The sequence below is a fragment of the Oryx dammah genome, unplaced genomic scaffold (genome assembly GCF_014754425.2).
Source record: "Oryx dammah isolate SB20612 unplaced genomic scaffold, SCBI_Odam_1.1 HiC_scaffold_18, whole genome shotgun sequence".
Classification (NCBI taxonomy): domain Eukaryota; kingdom Metazoa; phylum Chordata; class Mammalia; order Artiodactyla; family Bovidae; genus Oryx; species Oryx dammah.
Genome location: NW_024070202.1, coordinates 32,439,749 through 32,464,068, shown reverse-complemented (window position 1 = coordinate 32,464,068; position 24,320 = coordinate 32,439,749). Strand labels below are relative to the sequence as shown.

Sequence of the window (24,320 nt, the reverse complement as noted above, 5' to 3'; positions counted from 1 at the left end):
TAAGATTACACTCTGAACTAGTTAAGTGAAACACAGGAGCCAATGCAACTTCTAGGCAATCTGCTGGAGTCTCAGGAATAAAGACAATATATTTAATTTGAATATAATGATTCATGGCATGAAAATTAGCTCACTTACCTACAATTCCATGTGTCAGGATTAGAACCCAAAGAGAATACCTGTTTTCCTAACAACTAACTAGGTTAAAAGAAGTGACTCAATCCAAATTTGAAATGACTAAAGCAGTTCATTTTATTCATATTTAAACTCCACAGGAGTCAAGAGACGAAGGGCCATCTTCTATTCCAAGAATGAAGTCTTCAGGTAAGGTCTCAGGTGCTATCTGAGCTAACTGGTCATCATAAGAACGCAGGGTCCATAGTTTTTCTAATTCATAGGCTTCTCGGGTTTCTGGAAGCATCAAATGGATCACCATGCTGCCTACCATGGACAGATAAGAATCACAAGTGAAGAAACAGTTCATTTACTTTACCCTTCTGACCTCACAAACCTGTGACAGTTAGAGCAGTGGTTCTCAAAGTGTGACCCCAGATCAGCAATACCTGAGAACTTATTAGAAATGTAAATTGTGGACACCATCTAGCAAAAATACTGAAGTGATGCTGTGCCTTGCTCAGTGTATCACAGGTAATACTACTTGGTAGACAATCCAAAAGTACTGTAATTCTGCACAGCCTGTGAGCAAAGCGCTGGCACAGTTCTATCTTAGAAATACTGTCTCCTGGAACAAAGAGAAAGTTTGCTTACAACAGTGGTTCTCAATCAGGGACTTTTTTTTTTTTTTCAATTTCACCTTTTTTTTAAATTGAAGGATAATTGCTTTACAGAATTTTGTTTTCTGTCAAACCTCAACATAACTCAGCCATAGGTATACATATATCCCCCTCCCTTTTGAACTTCCCTCCCATCCCCTTCCGCATGCCACCCTTCTAGGTTGAAACAGAGCCTGTTTGAGTTTCCTGAGAAATATAGCAAATTTTCGTCGGCTTTCTTATTTTACATATGGTAATGTAAGTTTCCATGTTACTCTTTCCATACATCTCACCCTCTCCTCCCCTCTCCCCCGACCACAAGTCTATTCTCTATGTCTGTTTCTCCACTGCTGCCCTGTAAATAAACTCTTCAGTACCATGTTTCCAGATTCCATATATATGCATTAGAATATGATATTTATCTTTCTCATTCCGACTCAGTTCACTCTGTATAACAAGCTCTAGGTTCATCCACCTCATGAGAACTGACTCAAAGGCATTCTTTTTTATGGCTGAGTAATAAAATGCTCCACTGTGTATGTGTGTCACAACTTATTTATGCATGCATCTGTTGATGGACAGCTAGGCTGTTTCCATGTTATAGCTATTATAAATAGTGCTGTAGTGAATAGTGGGATACACGTGTCTTTTTAATTTTGGTTTCCTCAGGGTATATGCCTAGGAGTGGGATTGCTGGGTCATATGGTGGTTTTATTCCTAGTTTTTTAAGGAATCTCCATACCGTCTTCCATACTGGCTGTATCAATTTACATTCCCACCAACAGTGCAAGAGCATTCCCCTTTCTCCACCCCTCTCCAGCATTTATTGTTTGTAGACTTTTTCTTTTTTTTTTTTTTTTTTTACCAATATGGAACGCTTCACAAATCTGCGTGTCATCTTTGCGCAGGGGCCATGCTAATCTTCTCTGTGTCGTTCCACTTTTAGTATATGTGCTGCCAAAGCGAGCACTGTTTGTAGACTTTTTGATGAGGGCCATTCTGACCTGTGTGAGGTGATATCTCATTGTAGTTTTGATTTGCATTTCTCTAATAATGAGCGTCCATCAGGACATTTTTAATTTTAACCTTTACAGGGTGCAGAGAGGAGAAAGGATGCTGCTAAACATCCTACAACACACAGAGTATTCCTCCCTGCCCAAAATGCTAACAGCAGCGTGGCTGAGAAACCCTGACGGACACAGCCTTGGCAGGGTGTTTCTGCCAGTGTAACTGTGGGCCTGCTTCCTGCCCATCACAAAAGATCTGCACACACTAATCACAGGGTTCATCTCTTTGAACTACGGGTGCAGGTGTCATCTGGTCAAAAAATGCTGCTTGATGTTGCTACTGCTCTTGTTGAGGAACAACTATATTTTATCAACCCCTGAATAACTCCTTTAGCTCACAAGACAAGGTTTCAGAGCCTGCACAGTTCTACAGATACTGTTTTTACCTTTGTATTAAGTACATCCTGGGGAATTACTTTAAAACTATGTATATATTAATTCTCAAATCTGTTAGGTCTTCTCAGAATTCCAGTCTGCTTTTCTTACCATTCCCTGTGCCTAGACTGCCCTTCACCTTACAGGAGGCCAAGGTTCTATGGACACCAAGGAGCCTTCCACTGCTCCTTGGGTAGAAGTTGGGGGTCTCTCCCATGTTATTCGTCCTGCTCTCCATCAGCTTTCTGACCCGTGTGGCTACTTAATACACACTAGGGAGAAGGCAGTGGCACCCCACTCCAGTCCTCTTGCCTGGAAAATCCATGGATGGAGGAGCCTGGTAGGCTACAGTCCATGGGGTTGCTAAGAGTCAGGCACACTGAGCGACTTCACTTTCACTTTTCACTTTGCTGCATTGGAGGAGGAAATGGCAACCCACTCCAGTGTTCTTGCCTGGAGAATCCCAGGGATGGGGGAGCCTGGTGGGCTGCCGTCTATGGGGTCACACAGAGTCGGACACGACTGAAGCAACTTAGCAGCAGGTGAGATGAGAATTTCAGATGTGAAAAAGACCAAATGGCTTAAAACCAAAGAAAACTTAAAACAACTATCAAAAACTTTTTGTGGAAAAACACCCAGACTGTGATCCTTTTACAACTGAACATAGTTTGAGATGAGTGCATTGTCAATTGATCTGTAGAATGTGCTAAAGTAACTTACCAAAGTCCACACAGAGCCAGTCATCAGTGTCCTTGCCTTCGATCTTAACATGAGGCTCACTTTTATGTTTCAGGTGTTTGTACTGAAAAAAGCCAAGTCACATGTTAAAGGGGAAGAGGTTGAGGGAACTCTGTTCTTACTGAGGAACATGCTTATTCATTCCTCAGAGCTATGTCAAACCCCTTAATAACAACTCCCCCCTTAAATCCTACCCACATCCTACAGCTCTCTCCTGAAGCCCAAACCATTGTGATAGGCAATCAAAGTATTTCTGAGGTGGACAAGCCTAAATTCAATATCCAGTCCCCACCACCTTCCTTCTGTCCATCACAGCTTCCCTTCACCCTTGGGAGGCACATGCTTCTTCCTGTTTCAAGGCTCAGGCTATTCAGATGCACCCCATATTTAATACAGCACTATCTACAATATCCAGGAGATGAAAGCAACCTATATGTCCACTCTGTAGTACATATATACAATGGAATATTACCCGGCCATAAAAAGGAATGAACCTGGGTCATTGGAAGTGATGTGGATGAGCCCAGAGTCTGTTAATAGTGAAAACAGGAAGAGGAAAACGTCACATATTAACGCTAATATTTCATAATCTATATTATACAGAAAAAGGTACAGATGCAGAGGAGCAAATAGGAGGGTGTAGGGAAACAGAAGGTGGAACAAGCTGGGAGAGCAGCGCTGCCACGGGTGCAACGGCGACCAGGAAGCCGCCGCACAGCGCGGGGAGCAGTTGGTGCCTTCTGGTGACCTAGGGGGGTGGGAAGGGAAGTGGTGGGAGGAGGGAAGCACAGAGGCGGGCTGTATGTATGCATACAGCACTGTGACGCAACTATACCCCAAATAAAAATGGATTTTAAAACAGATCAGTAATCTTGAAAAAAATAAAAAATAGTTTTCTCAGGGTAATCAACAAGAAAAACCCACCCAAATGTTCATGGCAGCACTAATTACAATAAATAGCCAGGAGAGAAGCAACCTGTGGATAAAGAGGTGGTACATGCATACAATGGAATATCGCTGAACCATAAAAAAGAACGAACTTGGGTCATTTTAGTAAATGTGCATAGACTAGAGTGGCACACAGCAATGATCAGAAAATATATAACATATACATGAAATCCAGAAAAATGGTACAGATTAACTTATTTGCAGGACAGGAATAGAGAAGCAGATGTAGAGAAAAAACATGTGGACACAGGGAAAGGGAAGGGTGGGGTGAATAACATAACTCAGCGATGAAAAGGAACAAAATTGGGCCATTTCTAGTGAAGTGTTGGTCACTCAGTCTTATCCGACTCTGCAACCCCATGGACTGTAGCCCACCAGGCTTCTCTGTCCATGGAATTCTCCAGGCAAGAGTACTGGAGTGGGTTGTCATTTCCTTCTCCAGGCGATCTTCCTGACTCGGGGACTGAATCCAGGTTTCCTTCATTGCAGGCAGACTCTACCAAATGAGCCACCAGGGAAGACCAATTAACAAAATATGGAATCTGGAAAAATGGTACAGATGAACTGACTCACAGGACAAAAATGTAAGCAGAAGTAGAGAACAACAAGTGGACGCAGGTGAAGAGGAGGGTGGGACGAACTGAGAGAGCAGAGTTGCTAATATATACACTGCCCTGTGTAAAATACATAGCAGGTAAGCAGCTGCAGTATAGACAGCTTAGCTCATGTTCTGCAGCGGCCCAGAGGGGTAGGATGGGGCAAGGTGTGCATGGGAGGGAGGCTGGCGAGGGTATATGTATACTTAGAACTCATTCACAGTGCTGTATAGCAGAAACTAACACCAATGCAAACCAAATATCCTCTGATCACCATAATCTACGGGGGAAAAGAAAAAAACTATCATATGACCCAGCAATCACAATACAGGATGGATCTCACATCACCTAGAGAAAACCACAGTTCAAAAACACACGTACCCACTGTCCACCGTAGCACTATTTACAACAGCCAGGACATGGGATCAACTAGATTTTCATCCACAGATGAATGGATAATAAGATGTGGTCCATACATGGAATATCATTCAGTGAGGAACTAAACTGGGTCATTTGCAGTGATGTGGATGTACTGAGAATCTGTCATCCAAAGAACCAAATATGGTATATTAACACGTATGCATAGAATCTAGAAAAATGGTACAGAAGAACCTCTATGCAGGATGTGATGGTCGCAGAAGCAGAGAAGGGACATGTGGACACAGGGGGAGAGGAGGCTGAGATGCATTGGGAGCACAGTGTAGACACAGACACAGTACCACTGTAGTGAACCAGCAGTCAACCAGTGAGCCCGTGGGAAGCTGCTGTGCGGCTCGCTTGGTGCTCTGTGATGACTAGCAGGGTGGGATAGACGGGGTGGTCGCAGGGAGGCACAAAGGGAGAGGATCTATGTATATAGATGGCTGATTCACTTTGTTGGACAGCAATTGGAAACACAATATTGAAAAGCAATTATAGTTCAATTTTTTTTAATGTAATTATAAAAAGATCAGTAATAAACATGGTAGTACCGCACAACCCAGCAATCCCCCTACTGAGAATGTAATCTGAGAAACCATAATTCAAAGACACAAGCAACCCCAATGCTCACTGCTGCACTACTAAAATATCCAGGACATGGATATGAATGGATAAGATAGTGTGGTACATATATACAAATTACTAATTAAATGGAAATTACTAATAAAATGGACACAACTGAGTCACTTGTAGTTACATGGATGGATGTAAGTAGGAAAGAAAACTGAGTATCACATTAGCACATATACATGGAATCTACAGTGATACAGGTGAGCCTATTTATAAGGTAAAAGCAGGGGCACGGAAGCAGAGAATGGACTTGTGGACACAGGGGAAGGGGAGCCGGGGAACAAACTGGGAGAGCAGTCTTAACACACACTCCCGTGTGTAAGCGACAGCCGCTGGGAAGCTGCTATACCGCACAGGGAGCCCAGTGAGGTGCTGTGTGATGACCTGCAGAGGTGGGACTGGGTGGGTGCAATGGGGGGAGGCTCAAAAAAGGGGGACATATGTACACATACAGAGGATTCTCCTTCTGGGACAGCTTTACAATATTGTAAAGCATATATACTCCAATTAAAAATAAATTTTAAAAGATCATTTATCATGGAAAAAAAATAGAAATAGCATATGACTCAGAAATCCCATTATTAGGGATATACCCTGAGAAAATGGTAATTCAAAAAGACATGCACCCCAGGGTTCACTGCAGCACTGTTTACAAAGCGAAGGCATGGAGTGCACCTAAATGTCCATCCACAGATGAACGGGCAAGATGCTGGACATGTGGAAATGACGCAGTATTTTTAGCAATAAAAGCAATGAAACTGTGCTATCTGCAGTGATAGGATGGGCCTAGAGTCTTACAGAGTGAAGTAAAAAAGACAATCAAATATCATATATTAACACAAATACATAGGTTCATCTGTACCAGTTTCTAGATTCCATCTGCAGGGCAAAAACGGATGCAGAAGCAGAGAACGAACATGTGGACCTGGGGGAAGGGCAAGCTGGGATGAACTGGCGGCGTGGCGCTGCCACGTCTACACTGCCGGATGGAAACCCACTGCTCCCGGGAGCTGCTCTCTAGCACAGGGAGCTCCGCGCCACGCTCTGCGCAGGCTCGGGTGGGTGTGATCTGGTGGGCTCCAGAGGGAGGGGACTGATGTATACTTCCTTCACACTGCTGTAGAGCAGGGACTACCCCAACACTGAACCAATTATACGCCGGTTAAATATAAATTAAAAAATAACATTATTCATGAAAAAACTAAAAACAACTTTCACGTGAATCAGCAATTGCACTGCATATATACCCAGAGGAAACCATAATTCAAAAAGACATATGCACCACAAAACTATTCACAATAAGGACATGGAAGAAACCTAGATGTCCATCCAGAGATGAATGGTTAAGAAGACGTGGTACATACATATATAATGGAACATTATTCAGCCATAAAAAGGAAACTAGGTTATTTTTAGTGATATGGATGTAACTAGAGTCTGTCATACAGAGTGAAGTTACAATATCAAATATTACGTATTAACACATACGTGGAATCTAGAAAAATACAGATGAACATACACGCAGGTCATGAATACAGCTGCAGAAGTGGAAAGCAGACGTGGACACGCGGGAAGGGAGGGTAGGAACAAGTCGGCGGCACCGCCACACGTACACAGCCACGTGAAGAGTAACAAGTGGGGAGTTACTGTGGAGCTTGGGGCCTCAGCTGGTGCTGTGTGATTTCCCAGGGAGGTGGGATAAGAGGGGGCTGCAGGGAGCGGGAGTCACAAATGGAGGGGATGATGTAAACATATCTGATCACTTTGTTGGACAGCAAAAACAAAATATTCTAAAGCAATTAGAGTCCAGTTAAAAATTCAACTTAAAAAAAAAAAAAACAGAAAAGACCAGTAATCTTGAAAAGAAGTTAAAAATGGAACTAACACAAGCCCCAGAAATCCTACTACTGGGCCTAAAACCTGAGAAAACCTTAATTCAAAAAGACACATGCAACCCAATGTTCAGTTCAGCACTTTACAATAGACAGGACAGATGTCCATCTTTGATGAATGGATTAAGATGCAGTACATATATACAGTGGAATATTCTTCAGGTATAAAAAGGAATGAAATTGGGTCATTTGTAGAGCTGTGGATGGTCCTGACTCCTACAGAGTGAAATCAGAAAGAGAAAAACGAGTATCATATATTAATACATATATATGGAACACAGAAAAATGGTACAGAGGACACTATTCGCAGAGCAGGAACAGACACACAGAACCAAAGAACGGACATGTGGAACAGGGAAGGGAAGAAAGGGACAACCGAGAGACAGGCACTTCCCACCTGCGCTGCCAGGTGCAAAATGAGACAGATAGCCAGTGGGAGCTGCTGTAACCAGGGAGCCGAGCTCGGTGCTCTGGAGTGACCTGCAGGAGTGGGATGAATTGGGCGGGTGGGGCAGGGGGGAAGCTCACGAAAGGAATATATGTGTACAAACAGCTGATCCTCTTTCTCGGACAGGAGAAACTAACACAATATTGTAAAGCAATTATACTCCAGTTAACAAATACCTTAAAGAAATAAAAGATCACTGATCTTGAAAAAAGATTAAAAATGGAACTACCATATATATGTCAAGGCAATCCATACTGGGAGATTAATGGACTGGGCAATCCACTAGGGAGAGGAGCGTTGCCATACGTACAGTGACGTGTGTGAAAGAGCCCGTGTGAAGCTGCGGTACAGCACAGGGGCCTGAGCTCACCGCTTGTGATGACGTAAAGAGACGGATGGGCTGGAGACTGTGGTGGTGGGAGAAAGGCACAAAGGTAGGGGATATATCTGTACATAGAGCTGACTCACTTTGTTGGCCACCAGAAACTAATACAGCATTGTAAAGCAATTATACTTCAATTTTAAATTTAAAGGAATTTTGAAAAGATCATAATGCGGGGAAAAAAACGAACTAAAAACAGAACAGAGCCCAAGGAATCCCTTACTGGGCATATAACCTGAGAAAACTGTCATTTAAAAAGACACATGCACCCCAATGTGCAATGCAGCAGTATTTACAATATCCAGGCTATGGAAGCAACCTAGATGTCCATCCACAGACGAATGGATTAAGAGACGTGGTACATATATACAAAGGAATATTGCTCAGCCATAAAAAGGAATGGAATTGGGCATTCGCAGTGATGTGAACAGACCCAGAGTCTGTCATACAGAGGGAAGTGAGAGAAGTATCAGATGTTAACACATACATATATGTGTTTTCTATATGTAACATAGAAAAATGATACAGATGAACCTATTTGCCAGGCAGGAATAGAGGCCCAAGCAGAGAATGGACATGTGAGCCCAAGGGAAGGATGGTGTAAAATGAACTGGTAGAGTAGCCACATAAACACTACTACAAGTGTAAAATGCATAGCTAGTGGGGAGCTGCTGCGTAGCACAGGAAACTCAGCTCAGAGCTCCGTAATGACCCAGACGGGGCGGGCGGGAAGGGATGTATGTATTCTTATAACTTATTCACGTTGTACAGTAGAAACAACACTATAAACCAATTTTACTCCAATTAAAAAAAAACATTATTCATGAAACAAAACATTTACTAACCCCACTACTGGGTATATACCCAGAGAAAACCATAGTTCAAAAAGACACACACACTACAGTATTCGCTGCAGCCATGGTCACAACAGCCAGGGCATGGAAGCAACCTAAACATCCATCCCCAGATGAATGGATAAGATGCGGTATATATATGAGTGCGCACACACACACACACACACACACACACACGAATACTACTCAGCAAGGAATGAAACTGGTTCATCTGTGTAATATGTGGATGGAACTAGAATCTGTCATACAGAGTGAGGTAAGTTAGAAAGAAAAAAATCAAATGTTGTCTATTAACACATATATGTAATCTAGAAAAATGGTACAGATGAACTTATACGCAGGGCAGGGATAGAGTCCCAGAAATAGGGACGAATTTAGAGACAAGCCCTGAAATACATACAGCGTCATGAATAAAACAGGCTGCTGTACAGCCCAGGCAGCTCAGCTCAGGGCTTTGTGATGACTGGAGGGGTGGTGGGGTGGAGGCAGTGGAGATGAGAGGGAGCCCCAAAGGGAGGAGATATATGTGCACATATAGGGGACTCGCTTGGCTGGACAGCAGACACTAACAACACTGAAAGCAACTGTATTTCAGTTAGAAAATAAATTTAAGAGTAAATAAAAGATCATTAATGTTGGGGGAAAACAATCTAAAAATACAACTACTATATGCCCCAGCAATCCCACTACTGGGAATGTAATCTGAGAAAAGACACATGCACCCCAATATTAAATCCAGCGCTATTTACAATACCCAGGACATGGAAGCACCAGCCTGAATGTCCATCCACACATGAATGGATGAAGATGTGGTATGTAAATATACCATGGAAAGTTCCTCAGCCATAAAAAGAAGATAACTGGGTCATTTGTAGTGGCATGGATGGGCCCTGAGTCTACTGTATAGAGTGAAGTGAGAAAAACAAATACCGTATATGAATACAGATACATGGAATTTAGAAAAACGACACAGATGAACCTATATGCAGGGCAGGAATAGGGTCCCAGTGCCCGGACGCGGGGACACGGGAAGGGCACTGCAGTAACCGGGGACTAGCACCGCCATATATCCTCCCGTGGGTAAGACAGACGGCCAGCGGGCAGCTGCTGCCCAGCGCAGGGGGTTCACCCCAGCGTCCGTGACGGCCTAGAAGAGTGGGACGAGGGGGCCGGCAGAGGGAGGGAGGCCCAAAGGGACAAACACACGCATACATATAGGTGGCTCCCTTTGTTGGAGAGCAGAAACTTACACACACTGTAAAGCAAATGTACTCCAATTAAAAAATAAAAGAACATTAATCCTGAGGGGAAAAAAAACAACTAAGAATAGAACTAGCAGATGACTGGGCAATCTTACTATTGGGCACATACCCATAGAACACCTTAATTCAAAAAGACACAACACAGCTTTCCTGCTGGCTCAGTGGTGAAGAATCGGCCTGACATTGCAGGAGACGTGGGTCCCATCCCTGGTCTGGGAGGATCTCAGGCACCTCGTAGCGACTAAGCCCGTGCACCGCAACAGTTGAGCCTGTGCTCTGGAGCCCGGAAACTGCAACTGCTGAGCGCACGTGGCGCAACTACTGAAGCTCACAGGCCCCAGAGCCAGTGTCCACAACAGGAGAAGCCACTCCGCTGAGCAGTCCGTGCACCCAAACTAGGGTGTAGCCCCTACTCACCACCACAAGAGCAAAGCTCTCGCAGCAACAAAGACCCAGCACAGCCAGAAATAAAAAGAATTATTTTTAAAGACACACAGTCCCAATGTTCACTGCTGTACAATTTACAAAAGCCAGGACATGGAAGTAACCTAGATGTCTACTGACAGATGAATGGATTAAAGTGTGGTGGTTGCTCGGTTTCAGTCGCTAAGTCGTGTCTGACTCATGCAATCCCATGGACTGTAGACCACCAGGTTCCTCTGTCCATGGGATTCTCCACACAAGAATACTGGACTGGGGGACCATTTCCTTCTCCAGGGATCTTCCCGACCCAGGCATCGAACCCAGGTCTTCTGCATCGCAGGCAGATGATTTACTGACTGAGCTATGAGGGAAACCATACATACAATGGAATATTACTCATCCATACAAAGGAAGGCAATTGGGTCATTTGTAGTGATGTGAATGGAACTGGAGTCTGTCATACAGAAGAAGTAATTCAGAAAGAGAAAAGCAAATACTGTATATAAACATACATACATGGAATCTACAATCTAGATACAGATGAACTTATATGCAAACCATGACTAGAGTTTAGTAGAGAATGGACACATGGACACGCAGAACAGGGAGGCTAAGACCACCTGGGAGAGCAGTTTTGCCACAGATACACTGCCGTGCATAAAGCAGATACCTAGGGGGAGTTGCTCTACAACACAGCAAGTTCAGCTCACTGCTTTGTGATTACCCAGAGCGGGTGGGCCAGAGGGGGCTGGAGGGGGAGGGAGGCCCAAAGGGCCGGGACGTACGTATCTACAGGTGATTCACTTTGACGGACAGCAGACACTAACACAAAATTTTAAAGTAATTATAAGAACTGATGCTTTTGAACTGTGGTGTTGGAGAGTCCCTTGGACTACAAGGAGATCAAACCAGTCCATCCTAAAGGAGATCAGTCCTGGGTGTTCTTTGGAAGGACTGATGCTGAAGCTGAAACTCCAGTACTTTGGCCACCTGAAATGAAGAACTGACTCACTGGAAAAGACTCTGATGCTAGGAAAGAGTGAAGGCAGGAGAAGTGGACAACAGAGGATGAGATGGTTGGATGGCATCACCGACTCGATGGACATGAGTCTGAGCAAACTCTGGGAGGTGGTGATGGACAGGGAAGCCAGGGGTGCTGCAGCCCATGGGGTCACAAAGAGTTGGACACAACTGAGCGACTGAACTGAACTGATACTCCCATTAAAAAATAAGTAAAAGATCATTAACGTTGGAAAAAACCTAAAATATAAGAAGATGTGGTACATACATACAAGGGAATATTCAATTCAGTTCAATTGATGACCACCTTATTCAGCCATAAAAAGGAACAAATATGAGTCCATTCAACTGACGTAGATACTTCTAGAGCCTCTCGTACAGACTAAGTCAGAAACCAAAACCAAGTATCCTATACTAATCCATAATTAGAATCTCGAAAGATGGTACTGTTGAACCTATCTGCAGGCAGGAGTAGGAACGCAGATGTCGAGAAAGGAGTTGTGGACACAGGGAGGGTGTGGGAAGGGTGGGACGGAATGAGAGAAGCACTGGAACACACACACCCTCCTGTGTAAACAGCCACCGGGCGCTGCTGCAACACAGGGCGCTGGGTTCCCGGGCTCTGTGGTGACCTAGAGGGCCGGGATGTCTGGAGGGAGTGGGAGGGAGGAGATGTATGCATACATATAGGGGGTTAACTTTGGTTGGACAACAGAACAACGTTGTAAAGCTATTATATTCCAATTTAAAAATAAATTTAAGAAATAAAGATCAGTACCCCTTAGAAAGAAAATAAAAATGGAACTAACGTATCATCCAGCAATCCCACCACTGGGCATATAACCTGAGAAAACCACAATTTAAAAAGACACAGGCTCCCCAAAGTCCCCCTGCTTATTTAACTTCTATGCAGAGGACATCATGAGAAACACTGGACTGGAAGAAGCACAAGCTGGAATCAAAACTGCTGGGAGAAATCTCAATCACCTCAGATATGCAGATGACACCACCCTTATGGCAGAAAGTGAAGAGGAGCTAAAAAGCCTCTTGATGAAAGATAAAGAGGAGAGTGAAAAAGTTGGCTTAAAGCTCAACATTCAGAAAACGAAGATCATGGCATCTGGTCCCATCACTTCATGGGAAATAGATGGGGAAACAGTGGAAACAGTGTCAGACTTTATTTTTTGGGGCTCCAAAATCACTGCAGAAGGTGATTGCAGCCATGAAATTAAAAGACGCTTACTCCTTGGAAGAAAAGTTATGACCAACCTAGATAATGTATTTAAAAGCAGAGACATTACTTTGCCGACTAAGGTCCGTCTAGTCAAGGCTATGGTTTTTCCAGTGGTCATGTATGGATGTGAGAGTTGGACTGTGAAGAAGGCTGAGCGCCGAAGAATTGATGCTTTTGAACTGTGGTGTTGGAGAAGACTCTTGAGAGTCCCTTGGACTGCAAGGAGATCCAATCAGTCCATTCTGAAGGAGATCAGCCCTGGGATTTCTTTGGAAGGAATGATTCTAAAGCTGAATTACCATAAGCCCCAGCAATCACATTTCTGGGCATAAAATCCGAGAAAACAATAATTCCAAAGGGCATAAACACCCCGATGTTCAATGCAGCACTGTTTACAATATCCAGGACATGGACGAAACCTAGATGTCCACCCACAGACGAATGGATTGAGAAGATGTGGTATATACATACAATGGAACATTATTCAGCCATAAAAAGGAATGAGACTGGGTCATCTGCAGAGCTGTGGATGGTCCCTGACTCTGTCATACAGAGAAAACTCAGAAAGAGAAAAAGGAATATGATATACTATCACAAATCAATGGAATAGAGAAAAATGGTACAGATGAAATGATTTGCAAAGCAGGACTAGACACAGAGAAGTAGAGAACGGACATACGGTCATGAGGGAAGGGAAGGAGGGGATGCACTGGGAGAGGAGCTTTGCCATATATGCACTGCCGTGCATAAAACAGTAACAGGTAGCTGGTGGGATGCTGCTGTGTACCACAGGGAGCTCAGCTTGGTGCTCTGTGATGACAATAGTGGGATGACGTGGGTTGGGGTGCAGGGAGGCTCAAAACAGGAATATATGTGTACAGATAGCTGATTCCTTTTATTTCGAACAGCAGAAACACAATATTGTAAAGCAATTATACTCCAGTTAACATACAGATTAAAGAAAGAGAAGATCACTAATCTTGAAAAAAGATTAAAAATGGAACTACCATGTCACAGCAATCCACTACTGATACATACCCTGAGAAAACCATCATTCAGCAAGGCACAGGCACCCCAACGCTCATTGCAGAACTAATTACCAAAGCCAGGGAATGGAAGCAACCTAAAGATGAATGCATAATGATGTGGGATGCATACAATGGAATATTACTCAGCTATTAAAAGGAACAGAACTATGCTATTTGCAGTGATGTGGATGAGCTAGACTCTCAGAGTGAAGTCAGTCAGCAAGGAAAATCAAGTAACACATATTAACACAAATATATGGAAAACTGGAACAGATGAACCTATTTGCAGGGGAAATACAGAGATGCAGAAGCAGAGAACAAATAAGTAGACACAGGGAAGGGGAAGGTGGGACAAGCTGGTAGAGCAGCTGCCGTATAAACTACCATGTGTAAAACTCACAGAGGGAAGCAGTGGTACAGCACAGGGAGCCAGCTCCACGTCCAGTGATGTCCCAGAATGGCAGGACGGGGAGAGGGCTGTGTGGCAGGGAGGCTCAAGAGGAAGGGGAATATATGTATATTTATAATTCATTCACATTGTTTTACAGCAGAAAATAACACTCAAAACCAAGTTTACTCCAATTAAAAATAAATTAAAATATAGAAAACCACTATTCATGAGAAAAAAACAAACCTAAAAACAGAATTGTCATCAGTTCAGTTCAGTTGCTCATTCGTGTCTGACTCTTTGCGACCCCATGAATCACAGCACATCAGGCCTCCCTGTCCATCACCATCTCCCGGAGTTCACTCAGACTGACGTCCATCAAGTCCGTGATGCCATCCAGCCATCTCATCCTCGGTCGTCCCCTTCTCCTCCTGCCCCCAATGCCCCCCAGCATCAGAGTCTTTTCCAATGAGTCAACTCTTCGCATGAGGTGGCCAAAGTACTGGAGCTTCAGCTTTAGCATCATTCCTTCCAAAGAAATCCCAGGGTTGATCTCCTTCAGAATGGACTGGTTGAATCTCCTTGCAGTCCAAGGGACTTTCAACAGTCTTCTCCAACACCACAGTTCAAAAGCATCAATTCTTCGGCACTCAGCCTTCTTCACAGTCCAACTCTCACATCCATACATGACCACTGGAAAAACCATAGCCTTGACTAGACGGACCTTAGTCGGCAAAGTAATGTCTCTGCTTTTAAATACACTATCTAGGTTGGTCATAACTTTTCTTCCAAGGAGTAAGCATCTTTTAATTTCATGGCTGCAATCACCTTCTGCAGTGATTTTGGAGCCCCAAAAAATAAAGTCTGACACTGTTTCCACTGTTTCCCCATCTATTTCCCATGAAGTGATGGGACCAGATGCCATGATCTTCGTTTTCTGAATGTTGAGCTTTAAGCCAACTTTTTCACTCTCCTCTTTATCTTTCATCAAGAGGCTTTTTAGCTCCTCTTCACTTTCTGCCATAAGGGTGGTGTCATCTGCATATCTGAGGTTATTGATATTTCTCCGGGCAATCTTGATTCCAGCTTGTGTTTCTTCCAGCCCAGCGTTTCTCACGATGTACTCTGCATATAAGTTAAATAAGCAGGGTGACAATATACAGCCTTGACGGACTCCTTTTCCTATTGAGAACCATGACCCAGCAATCCCACTACTAGGCATATAACCTAAGAAGACCATGATTCAACAAGACACACTGACCTCAATGCTCAATGCAGGACTATTTACAAAACCCAGGATATGGAAGTAATCTATAGGTCCATAAACAGATGACTGGCTTAAGAAGGTGTGGCAGGCTTCGGATTCAAGATGGTGGAGTAGAAGGACGTGCACTCTCCTCCTGCAAGAGCACCAAAATCACAACTAGCTGTCGAACAACTATCGACAGGAGGACCCTGGAATCTACCAGAAAAAGATACCCCATGTCCAAAGACAAAGAAGAAGCCACAGCAAGATGGCAGGAGAGGCACAAACACAATCAAATCAAATCCCATACCTGCCAGATGCGTAACCCACAATCTGGAGAACAATAATACCAAGGAAGTTCTCCCACTGTTGCAAGGGTTCTAAACCACACGTCAGGCTTCCCAGCCTGGGGATCCGACAGAGGGCCTGGCAATCCCCAGGTAATTTCACTGGAAAGCCAAAGGGATTCAATTACAAGACTTCCGCAGAACTAGGGGTGGGTAGACCCCAGTCTCGGCATAAAGAAAACCTTGTGTGCACCAAGACTCAGAGGAGAGGAGCAGTGACCCCACAGCAGACTGAGCCGAAACTCCCTGAGAGTGTTGGAGGGCCTCCTGCAGGGTGTGGACTGGCAGGGGTTCATCACAGGGATGTGGGCACTGGCAGCAACTGTCTGGGAAGGTCCCCCTTGCAGTAAATAAACCCTCTTGGGGATCACCATTAACCCTACCAAGAGTCCACAGACCTCAGGGCTGGGTCGCCTCAGGCCAAAAAGGTATCAGGGAGAGAGTGCAACCCCATCCACCAGCAGACAGTTGGATCTGAGCAAAGCCCTGCCCACCAGAGCAAGACCCAGTTTTTCCCCACCACAGTCCCTCCCATCAGGAAGCTTACACAAGCCTGGCCCCCTCCATCAGAGGGCAGACAGAAGAAACAAGAAGAATCGCAGTTCTACAGCAACTAAAACAAAAACCACATTACAGAAAGTTAATCATGATGAAAAGGCAGAAAGTTACATCCCAGATAAGGGGACAAGACAAAACCCCCCCACAAAACCAACTAAATTAAGTAAAGGTAGGCAACCTTACAGAAAAAGAGTTCAGAATAATGACAGCAAAGATGATTCAGAATATCAGAAAAAGAATGGAGGCAAAGATTGAGAAGATGCAAGAAATGTTTACCAAGGCCTACAAGAACTAAAGCACAAACAAAGAGAAGGAAACACTAGAAGGAATCACTAACAGAATAACTGAGGCAGAAGAACGGATAAATGACCTGGAGGACAGAATGCAGAAATCACTGCCACAGAACAGAATATAGAAAAAAGAATGAAAAGAAACGAAGACAACCTAAGAGACCTCCGGGACAACATTAAACGCACCAACATTAGCATTACAGGGGTCCCAGAAGGAAGAGAGAGAAAGGACCTGAGAAAATATTTGAAGAGATAATAGCTGAAAACTTCCCTAACATGGGAAAGGAGATAGTCAACCAAGTCCAGGAAGCAGAGAGAGTCCCAGGCAGGATAAACCCAAGGAGGAACACACTGAGACACACAGTAATTAAACTGACAGAAATTAAAGACAGAGATAAAATATTAACGAGGGAAAAACAACATACAACGGAACTCCCATCAGTCTATCAGCTGATTTCTCAATCGAAACTCTACAAGCCAGAAGGGAATGGCAGGATATATTGGAAGTGAGGAAAGGGAAGAATCTACAACCAAGAATACTCTATCCAGCAAGACATTCATTCAGATTTGATGCAGAAATCCAAAGCTTTCCAGACAAGCAAAAGTTAAGAGCATTCAGCACCACCAAACCAGCTTTACAACAAATGCTAAAGACACTTCTCTAGGCAGAAAACAAGAGAAGGAAAAGATGTACCTACAGAAAATAAACCGAGAACAATTAAGAAAACAGTAATAGGATCATACATATCGATAATTACCTTAAATGTAAATGGGTCAAATGCACCGAAAGACACAGACTGAGCAGATGAAAACACGTGCACGTATGCACTTCCACTTACCACATCACTCCGCTTGACCCCCCTCAATTGTATGTAATTATTTTATATTGTTAGGTTAATCATGCTCCTATAATGGTTTGCAATTGCAATTATCTTTTATTTTTTATCTGGCTATTGGTTGTGAAAACTGATAAACATCTTTCAATATTGTGATTATGTAACTATTACTCTCTTAAGTGTATCATGATTGGTCAACAGGAAAATAAGAGAATTCTGTATCACCAAAACAACCACTTAATAGAAAACCTTATAAGCACTTTTCAAAATCCAAATGCAAATCAAAATATTCTTGGAATTTTTTGAAAAATACAAATACCCAGGTATTGCTGTATTTTGGTCAGAGTTCCAGGTATGTTTCTAATGAGCAGCCATGTTTAAAAACAACTGGACTGTATGAGGATCTTATCCAATTTACTTCATTTTTTAAATTTCACTGTCAGTGCTCCCATTTCATTTAGTCTGTTTTCCACTTTCTCCATCTCTTTTTTTGGATGTTCTTTCTCAAGGCTTTATCAAGCATAGAAGAAAAGCCCTTTTATACATATATATAGATAATATGTATAATTATATATATTTTAGAAAACTTACAAGTTTTGCCTAACTAAAAAATTTATCAAATTAAAATCTACATTTTGATTCCACTTGTTTGACTTAGTATAAACAGAATGCTAAATTTCTAATTAAAAAAAAAAGATATCCAAAAAGTACCAAAGGTTCACTATACAGCACATAAAACTATAATCAATATCTTGTAATAACCTAAAATGGAAAATAATTTTTAAAATAATGTATATATAACTGAATCATAAGAAAAAAAAAATTCTACTCTTTGAAATTTAGTACTGTTTATCTTTTTGCCAGTTTTTCTAAATGTCCTATGGACATATGAGATATAAAATTTTAAATATATTTGTGTAGGATATAAGATTAATATAAATAGAAATCTATTATATTTTAAATTTTTAATGACATCATTCAAAATGCCTTTATTATTTTTTCTGCACTTGATAAAATATTCTCAGAGAAATGTTAATACATCTCACTATGACTATATATTTTTTCTTTTCCTTTCTATTTTCTTCTGATTTTTGCTTTATGTATTTTTGCTTCTTTGTTATTAGGTGTCTAATGGTTTATGATGTCTATTCTTCTTTGTGAATTGTACCTTTTATCATTAAGAATATTCATCTTTCATTTAAAAACAGATAATTGTCCCCAAAAAAGATGTGGGGTATGTGTGTATGTATGTATGTATATATACATATATGTACACAATGGAGTATTATTCTGCCATAAAAAGGAACAATATTGGGTCATTTGTAGTGATGTGGATGGACCTTCACTCAGTCATACAGAGTGAAGTCAGGAAAACAAATACCGTATATTAACATACAGATACGGCATGCAGAACAATGGTACAGGTGATCCTATCTGCAGGGCAGAAATAGAGACACAGAAGTAGAGAATGGACATGTGAACCCAAGGGAAGGGGAGTGTGAAACAAACTGGTAGAGCAGCGTTGCCACATAAACATCACCATGTATAAAATACATAAGTAGTGGGAAGCTGCGGTGTAGCACAGGAAACTCAGCTCGATGCTCTGTGATGACCCAGATGGGTGGGGTGGAGGGTGGGAGGGAAGGGATATATATATACTTATAACTTACTCACACTGTTGTACAAAAGAAACTACATAACAATGTAAACCAATTTAAATCCAATTAAAAGTAAATGTTATTCATGAAACAAAACTAAAAATAGAACTATCACGTAACCCAGTGACCCCACTACTGGGTATATACCCAGAGAAAACCATAATTCAAAAAGACACATCACAATGTTCACTGCAGCAGTATTCACCATAGCCAGGACATGGAAGCAAACTAAATGTCCATTCATAGATGAATGGATAAGCAGATATGGTTTACACACCCACACACCCACCCACCCACCCACACACACACACTGGAATATTACTCAGAGATAAAGAAGAACGAAATTGGGTCATTTGTAATGATGTGGATGGAACCAGAATCTGTCATACAGAGTAAGGTAAGTTAGAAAGAGAAAATCAAATATTGTAATATTAACACATACATGGAACCTAGAAAAATGGTACAGATGAACATACGTGCAGGGCAGGAAAAGCGTCCCAGAAGTATTCACCAGACATACGGACATGGGGGAAGTGCAGGGCAGGATGAATTTAGAGACAAGCACTGAAATATACACAGTGTCATAAGTAAAAAAGGCAAGTAGTGGGAAGCTGCTGTATAGCACAGGCAGCTCAGCTCAGGGCTCTGTGATGGCACAAAGGGGTGATGGGACGGAGGGCACAGCAGTGGGAGGGAGCCCCAAAGGGAGGGTATATATGTACACATGTAGGTGATTCGCTTTGTTGGACAGCAGACACTAACAACATTGTAAAGCAACTGTACTCCAATTAGAAAATAAATTTAAAACATAAAAGATAATTAATGTGGTAAAAAAAAATCTTAAAAACAGAACTACCATATCCCCAAGCAATCCCACTCCCAGGTATATAATCTGAGAAAACCACTAAGTCAAAAAGATATACGCACCCCAATATTCAACACATTATTTACAATATCCAGGACATGGAAGCAACCTCAATGTCCATCCACAGATGAATGGGTGAAGATGTGGTATGTATAGATACACAAGGGATATCACTCAGCCTATACACCCACAGAAAACTTTAACTGAAGAAGACACATGAGGCTTGCCTGGTGGCTCAGTGGTGAAGAATCTGCCTGACGTTGCAGGAGACATGGGTTCCAGCCCTGGTCTGGGAGGATCTCAGGTACTTCATCGTGACTAAGCCCGTGCACCGCAACAATTGAGCCCATGCTCTGGGGCCCAGGGACCGCAAGTGCTGGGCCCACATGCTGCAACCACTGAGGCTCGAGGCCCACAGGCCCTGGAGCCAATGCACCGAGAAGCCCAAGCATCCCAACCAGAGAGTAGCCCCCGCTCACCACAACTAGAGAAAAGCTCAGGCAGCAAAAGAGACCCAGTATAGCCAAAACTAACTAAATAAATAAAATTGTTTTTAAAAAAGACACGTGGTGCCCAATGTTCACTGCAGGACTATTTACAAAAGCCAGGACATGGAGTAACCTAGATGTCCGGCAACAGATGAGTGGATTAAGAAGATGTAGTACATACATGCAATGGAATATTATTCAGCCATAAAATGGGAAGAAACTGCGTCATCTGTAGTGCTGTGGATGGTCCTTGACTCTTAGAGGGTAACAGGCAGAAAGGCCAGGGGTCTCCAAATGGAGGAAATAGGCTGCAAGTGTCAGACACTTTTTCTCTCTGTTAAGCAGCAGAAGGAAGCAAACTACTCAGTGTTATATTTTTTTCCCCTTCTCTATACAAATTTAAAGAGTTTTCTTTTAAAATTATGTGTTGCCATGACAACACCTGGTTCCACCTGAACTTTTCTTTTTTTTTTTTTCCACCTGAACTTTTCTCAAACCATGAGCTAACCAATGCATTTTTCTTATGGAAATGTTGGTCTTGGCTATGTTAATGAACTACATATTTACCCTAGACTCTGTCTTCAAGTCAGTTCCACCTAAGACTCAGAATGGACCTGACGAACCTGTATGTTTTACTCATACACTGTTCTCCTAATCTATGTTAATGAAACTCTATATTTACTTGGAAACCTGCCTTTCTTCAAGATTCATGTCAATCGTTTTATGGCCCGGGATGACTCATCTGGTGCCACTGTTCTTTCAAAATGCATCTTGTGGGTGAGGGGCCTGGTGCCACTCTGAGTTTTGAGACATCTCCTTTCTATAATTAACAGCTTGCTAGTAGCTGTGTAACATCCGGCTAAAGACTAGCAGGTGGGCACTCTTTCTGCCTCCTTCTGATGTCTATGTCAGAAGCTTTCTCTATCTCTTTTATACTTTAATAAAACTTTATTACAGAAAAGCTCTGAGTGATCAAGCCTCATCACTGGCCCCAGATAGAATTCTTCTCCTCCGGAGGCCAAGAAACCCAGCATCTTTCATGGTTCAGCAACATCCTTTCATACAGAGTGAACTCAGAAAGAGAAAAACGAGTCTCATATACTAACACATATACATGGAATCTAGAAAAATGATACAGTTGAACTTATATGCAGGTCATGAACAGAGCTGCAGAAGTAGAGAGTGGACATATGGACACGTGGGACAGGGAGAGTCAGACCAACTGGGAGGCAGAGCTGCATAAACACACTGCCATGTGTAAAACAGCCGGCTAGTGGGTAGCTGCTCTGCAGCACAGGGAGTTTAGTTCACTGCTTTGTGATTACCCAGAGGGACGGAGAGGGGTAGGATGGAGGGGGCTGGGGTGGGAGGGAGGCCCAAACCGAAGGGATATATGTATATATAGGTGATTCACTGTTGGACAGAAGTCAACATATCATTTTAAAGAAATTATATGTCCATTAAAAGATAAACAGAAGATCATTAATGACGAAAAAAATCTAAAAACAGAACAACGATTTGCCCTAGGAATCCCTTACTGGGCATATAACCTGAGAAAACCATAATTCAAAAAAAAAAAAAGAAACCACACACGCACCCCAATGTTCAATGCTGTACTATTTACAATAATCATGGAAGCAACCTAGATGTCCAACAACAGATGAATGGAATAGGAAGACATGGTACATACATACAATGGAATATAACTGAGCCATAAAAAGGAAGGAACTGAGTCAGTTGAACTGAGGTAGATGTATCTAGAGCCTCTCATACAGAGTGAATAAGTCAGAGAGAGAAAAATAAATATCATTTATTAACACCTAATTAAAATCCAGAAATATGGTACTGATGAACCTATTTGCAGGGCAGGAATACGGACATGGATATAGAGAAAAGACTTGTGGACACAGCTGGGGACGGGGACGCTATTCATCACAGCGGGATGAATTGAGAGACTAGCACTGAAATGTATACATTACCCCGTGTAAAACTGACAGCTGCTGGGAAGCTGCTGTGTAGCACAGGGAACTTAGCTCCATGCTGTGTGGCGACCTAGAAGGGTGGGATGGAGGCTCAAGAGGAAGGAGATACGGTTACACGTAGAGCTCAGTCTCTTTTTTGGATAGCAGAAACTAACACAACACAATAAAGCAATTATACTCCAACTGAAAAAAAAAGAAGAAAACCTATGCAAAGCACTACTTTACATAAATCATAGCCAAGATCTTTTTTGATTCACCTCCTAGATTAATGAAAATGAAAAATAGAAGACACATGGGATCTATTTAAACTTAAAAGCTTTTGCACAGCAAAGGAAATCATAACAAGACAGAAAGAGAACCTTCAGAATGGGAGAAAATATTTGCAAAGGACACAAGAGACAAAGGATTAATCTCCCAACTACACAAGCAGTTCATGCAGTTCAACATACACACACACACAAAAAAAAACCATACAGATGGCCAACACACACATGAAGAGATGCTCAACTTCACTAATTATTCGAGAAATGCAAGTCAAACTACAATGAGGCATCATCTCACACTTCAGAATGACCCTCATCAAAAAATCTACAAGCATTAAATGTCTAAGAGGGTGTGGAGAAAAGGGGACCTTCTTGTACTGTTGGTGGGAATTTAAGTTGACACAGCTACTCTGGAGAACAGTATGGAAATTCCTTGAAAAACTAAAACTAGAACTACCATTCAGTTCAGTTCAGTTGCTCAGTCGTGTCCGACTCTGTGACCCCATGAATCGCAGCACACCAGGCCGCCCTGTCCATCACCAACTCCCAGAGTTCACTCAAACTCACGTCCATCGAGCTGGTGATGCCATCCAGCCATCTCATCCTCTGTCGTCCCTTTCTCCTCCTGCCCCAACCCCTCACTTTGGCATAAAGTGGCCAAAGTACTAGAGTTTCAGCTTTAGCATCCTTCCTTCCAATGAACACCCAGGGCTGATCTCCTTCAGAATGGACTGGTTGGAACTACCGTATGACCCAGCAATTCCATTACTGGGCACATAACCTGGTAAAACCATAATTCAAAAAGACACGTGTACCCCAACGTTCACTGCAGCACTGTTTACAATAGCCAGGACATAGAAGCGACCTAGATGTCCAGCGACAGGTGAATGGACTAAGACGTAGTACATGTCTACAGCAGAATATTACTCGGTCATAAAAAGGAGCGGAACTGGGTCATTATCAGTGATGTAGAGGGACCCAGAGTCTATGATACAGAGTGAAGTAAGTCAGAAAGAGAGAATAAGTATTGGATATTAAGGCACATATGTGGAATGTAGGTGAACCTATTTGCCAGGCGGGAACAGTGATGGAGGTGTAGAGAACAGATGTGTAGACACAGGTGGATGGCGGGGTGGGGGAGGAAGAACTGGGGGATTGGGGTTGACATGTATACACTACCATGGGTAAAACAGATAGCTAGTGGGAACCTGAAGGTTCCCACCTGGGCAGGGAGCTCATCTCAGGGCTGCAGCGACTTAGGGGGTGGGATGGAGGTTCAAGAGGGAGGTGATATACTGTTTTCTTATAA

General features: G+C 42.7%; 1 protein-coding gene and 1 non-coding gene across 2 annotated transcripts in view; both read right to left on the bottom strand.

Moving 5' to 3' along the window:
* Positions 1-227: 227 nt before the first annotated feature.
* The window catches only part of MALSU1 (mitochondrial assembly of ribosomal large subunit 1), a 30,457-nt gene continuing 6,364 nt past the window's right edge, over positions 228-24,320 (bottom strand). The window contains exons 3-4 of the mRNA XM_040260665.1: positions 2,936-3,017; positions 228-441 (exon numbers count right to left, since the gene is read on the bottom strand). Of these exons, the coding sequence (XP_040116599.1) occupies positions 263-441; positions 2,936-3,017 (261 nt within the window). The 3' untranslated portion in view covers positions 228-262. The remainder of the gene's footprint in view (positions 442-2,935; positions 3,018-24,320) is intronic.
* On the bottom strand, positions 1,637-1,743 carry LOC120878315. Its single transcript, XR_005724521.1, has one exon. It is a non-coding gene; the product is annotated as a U6 spliceosomal RNA (small nuclear RNA).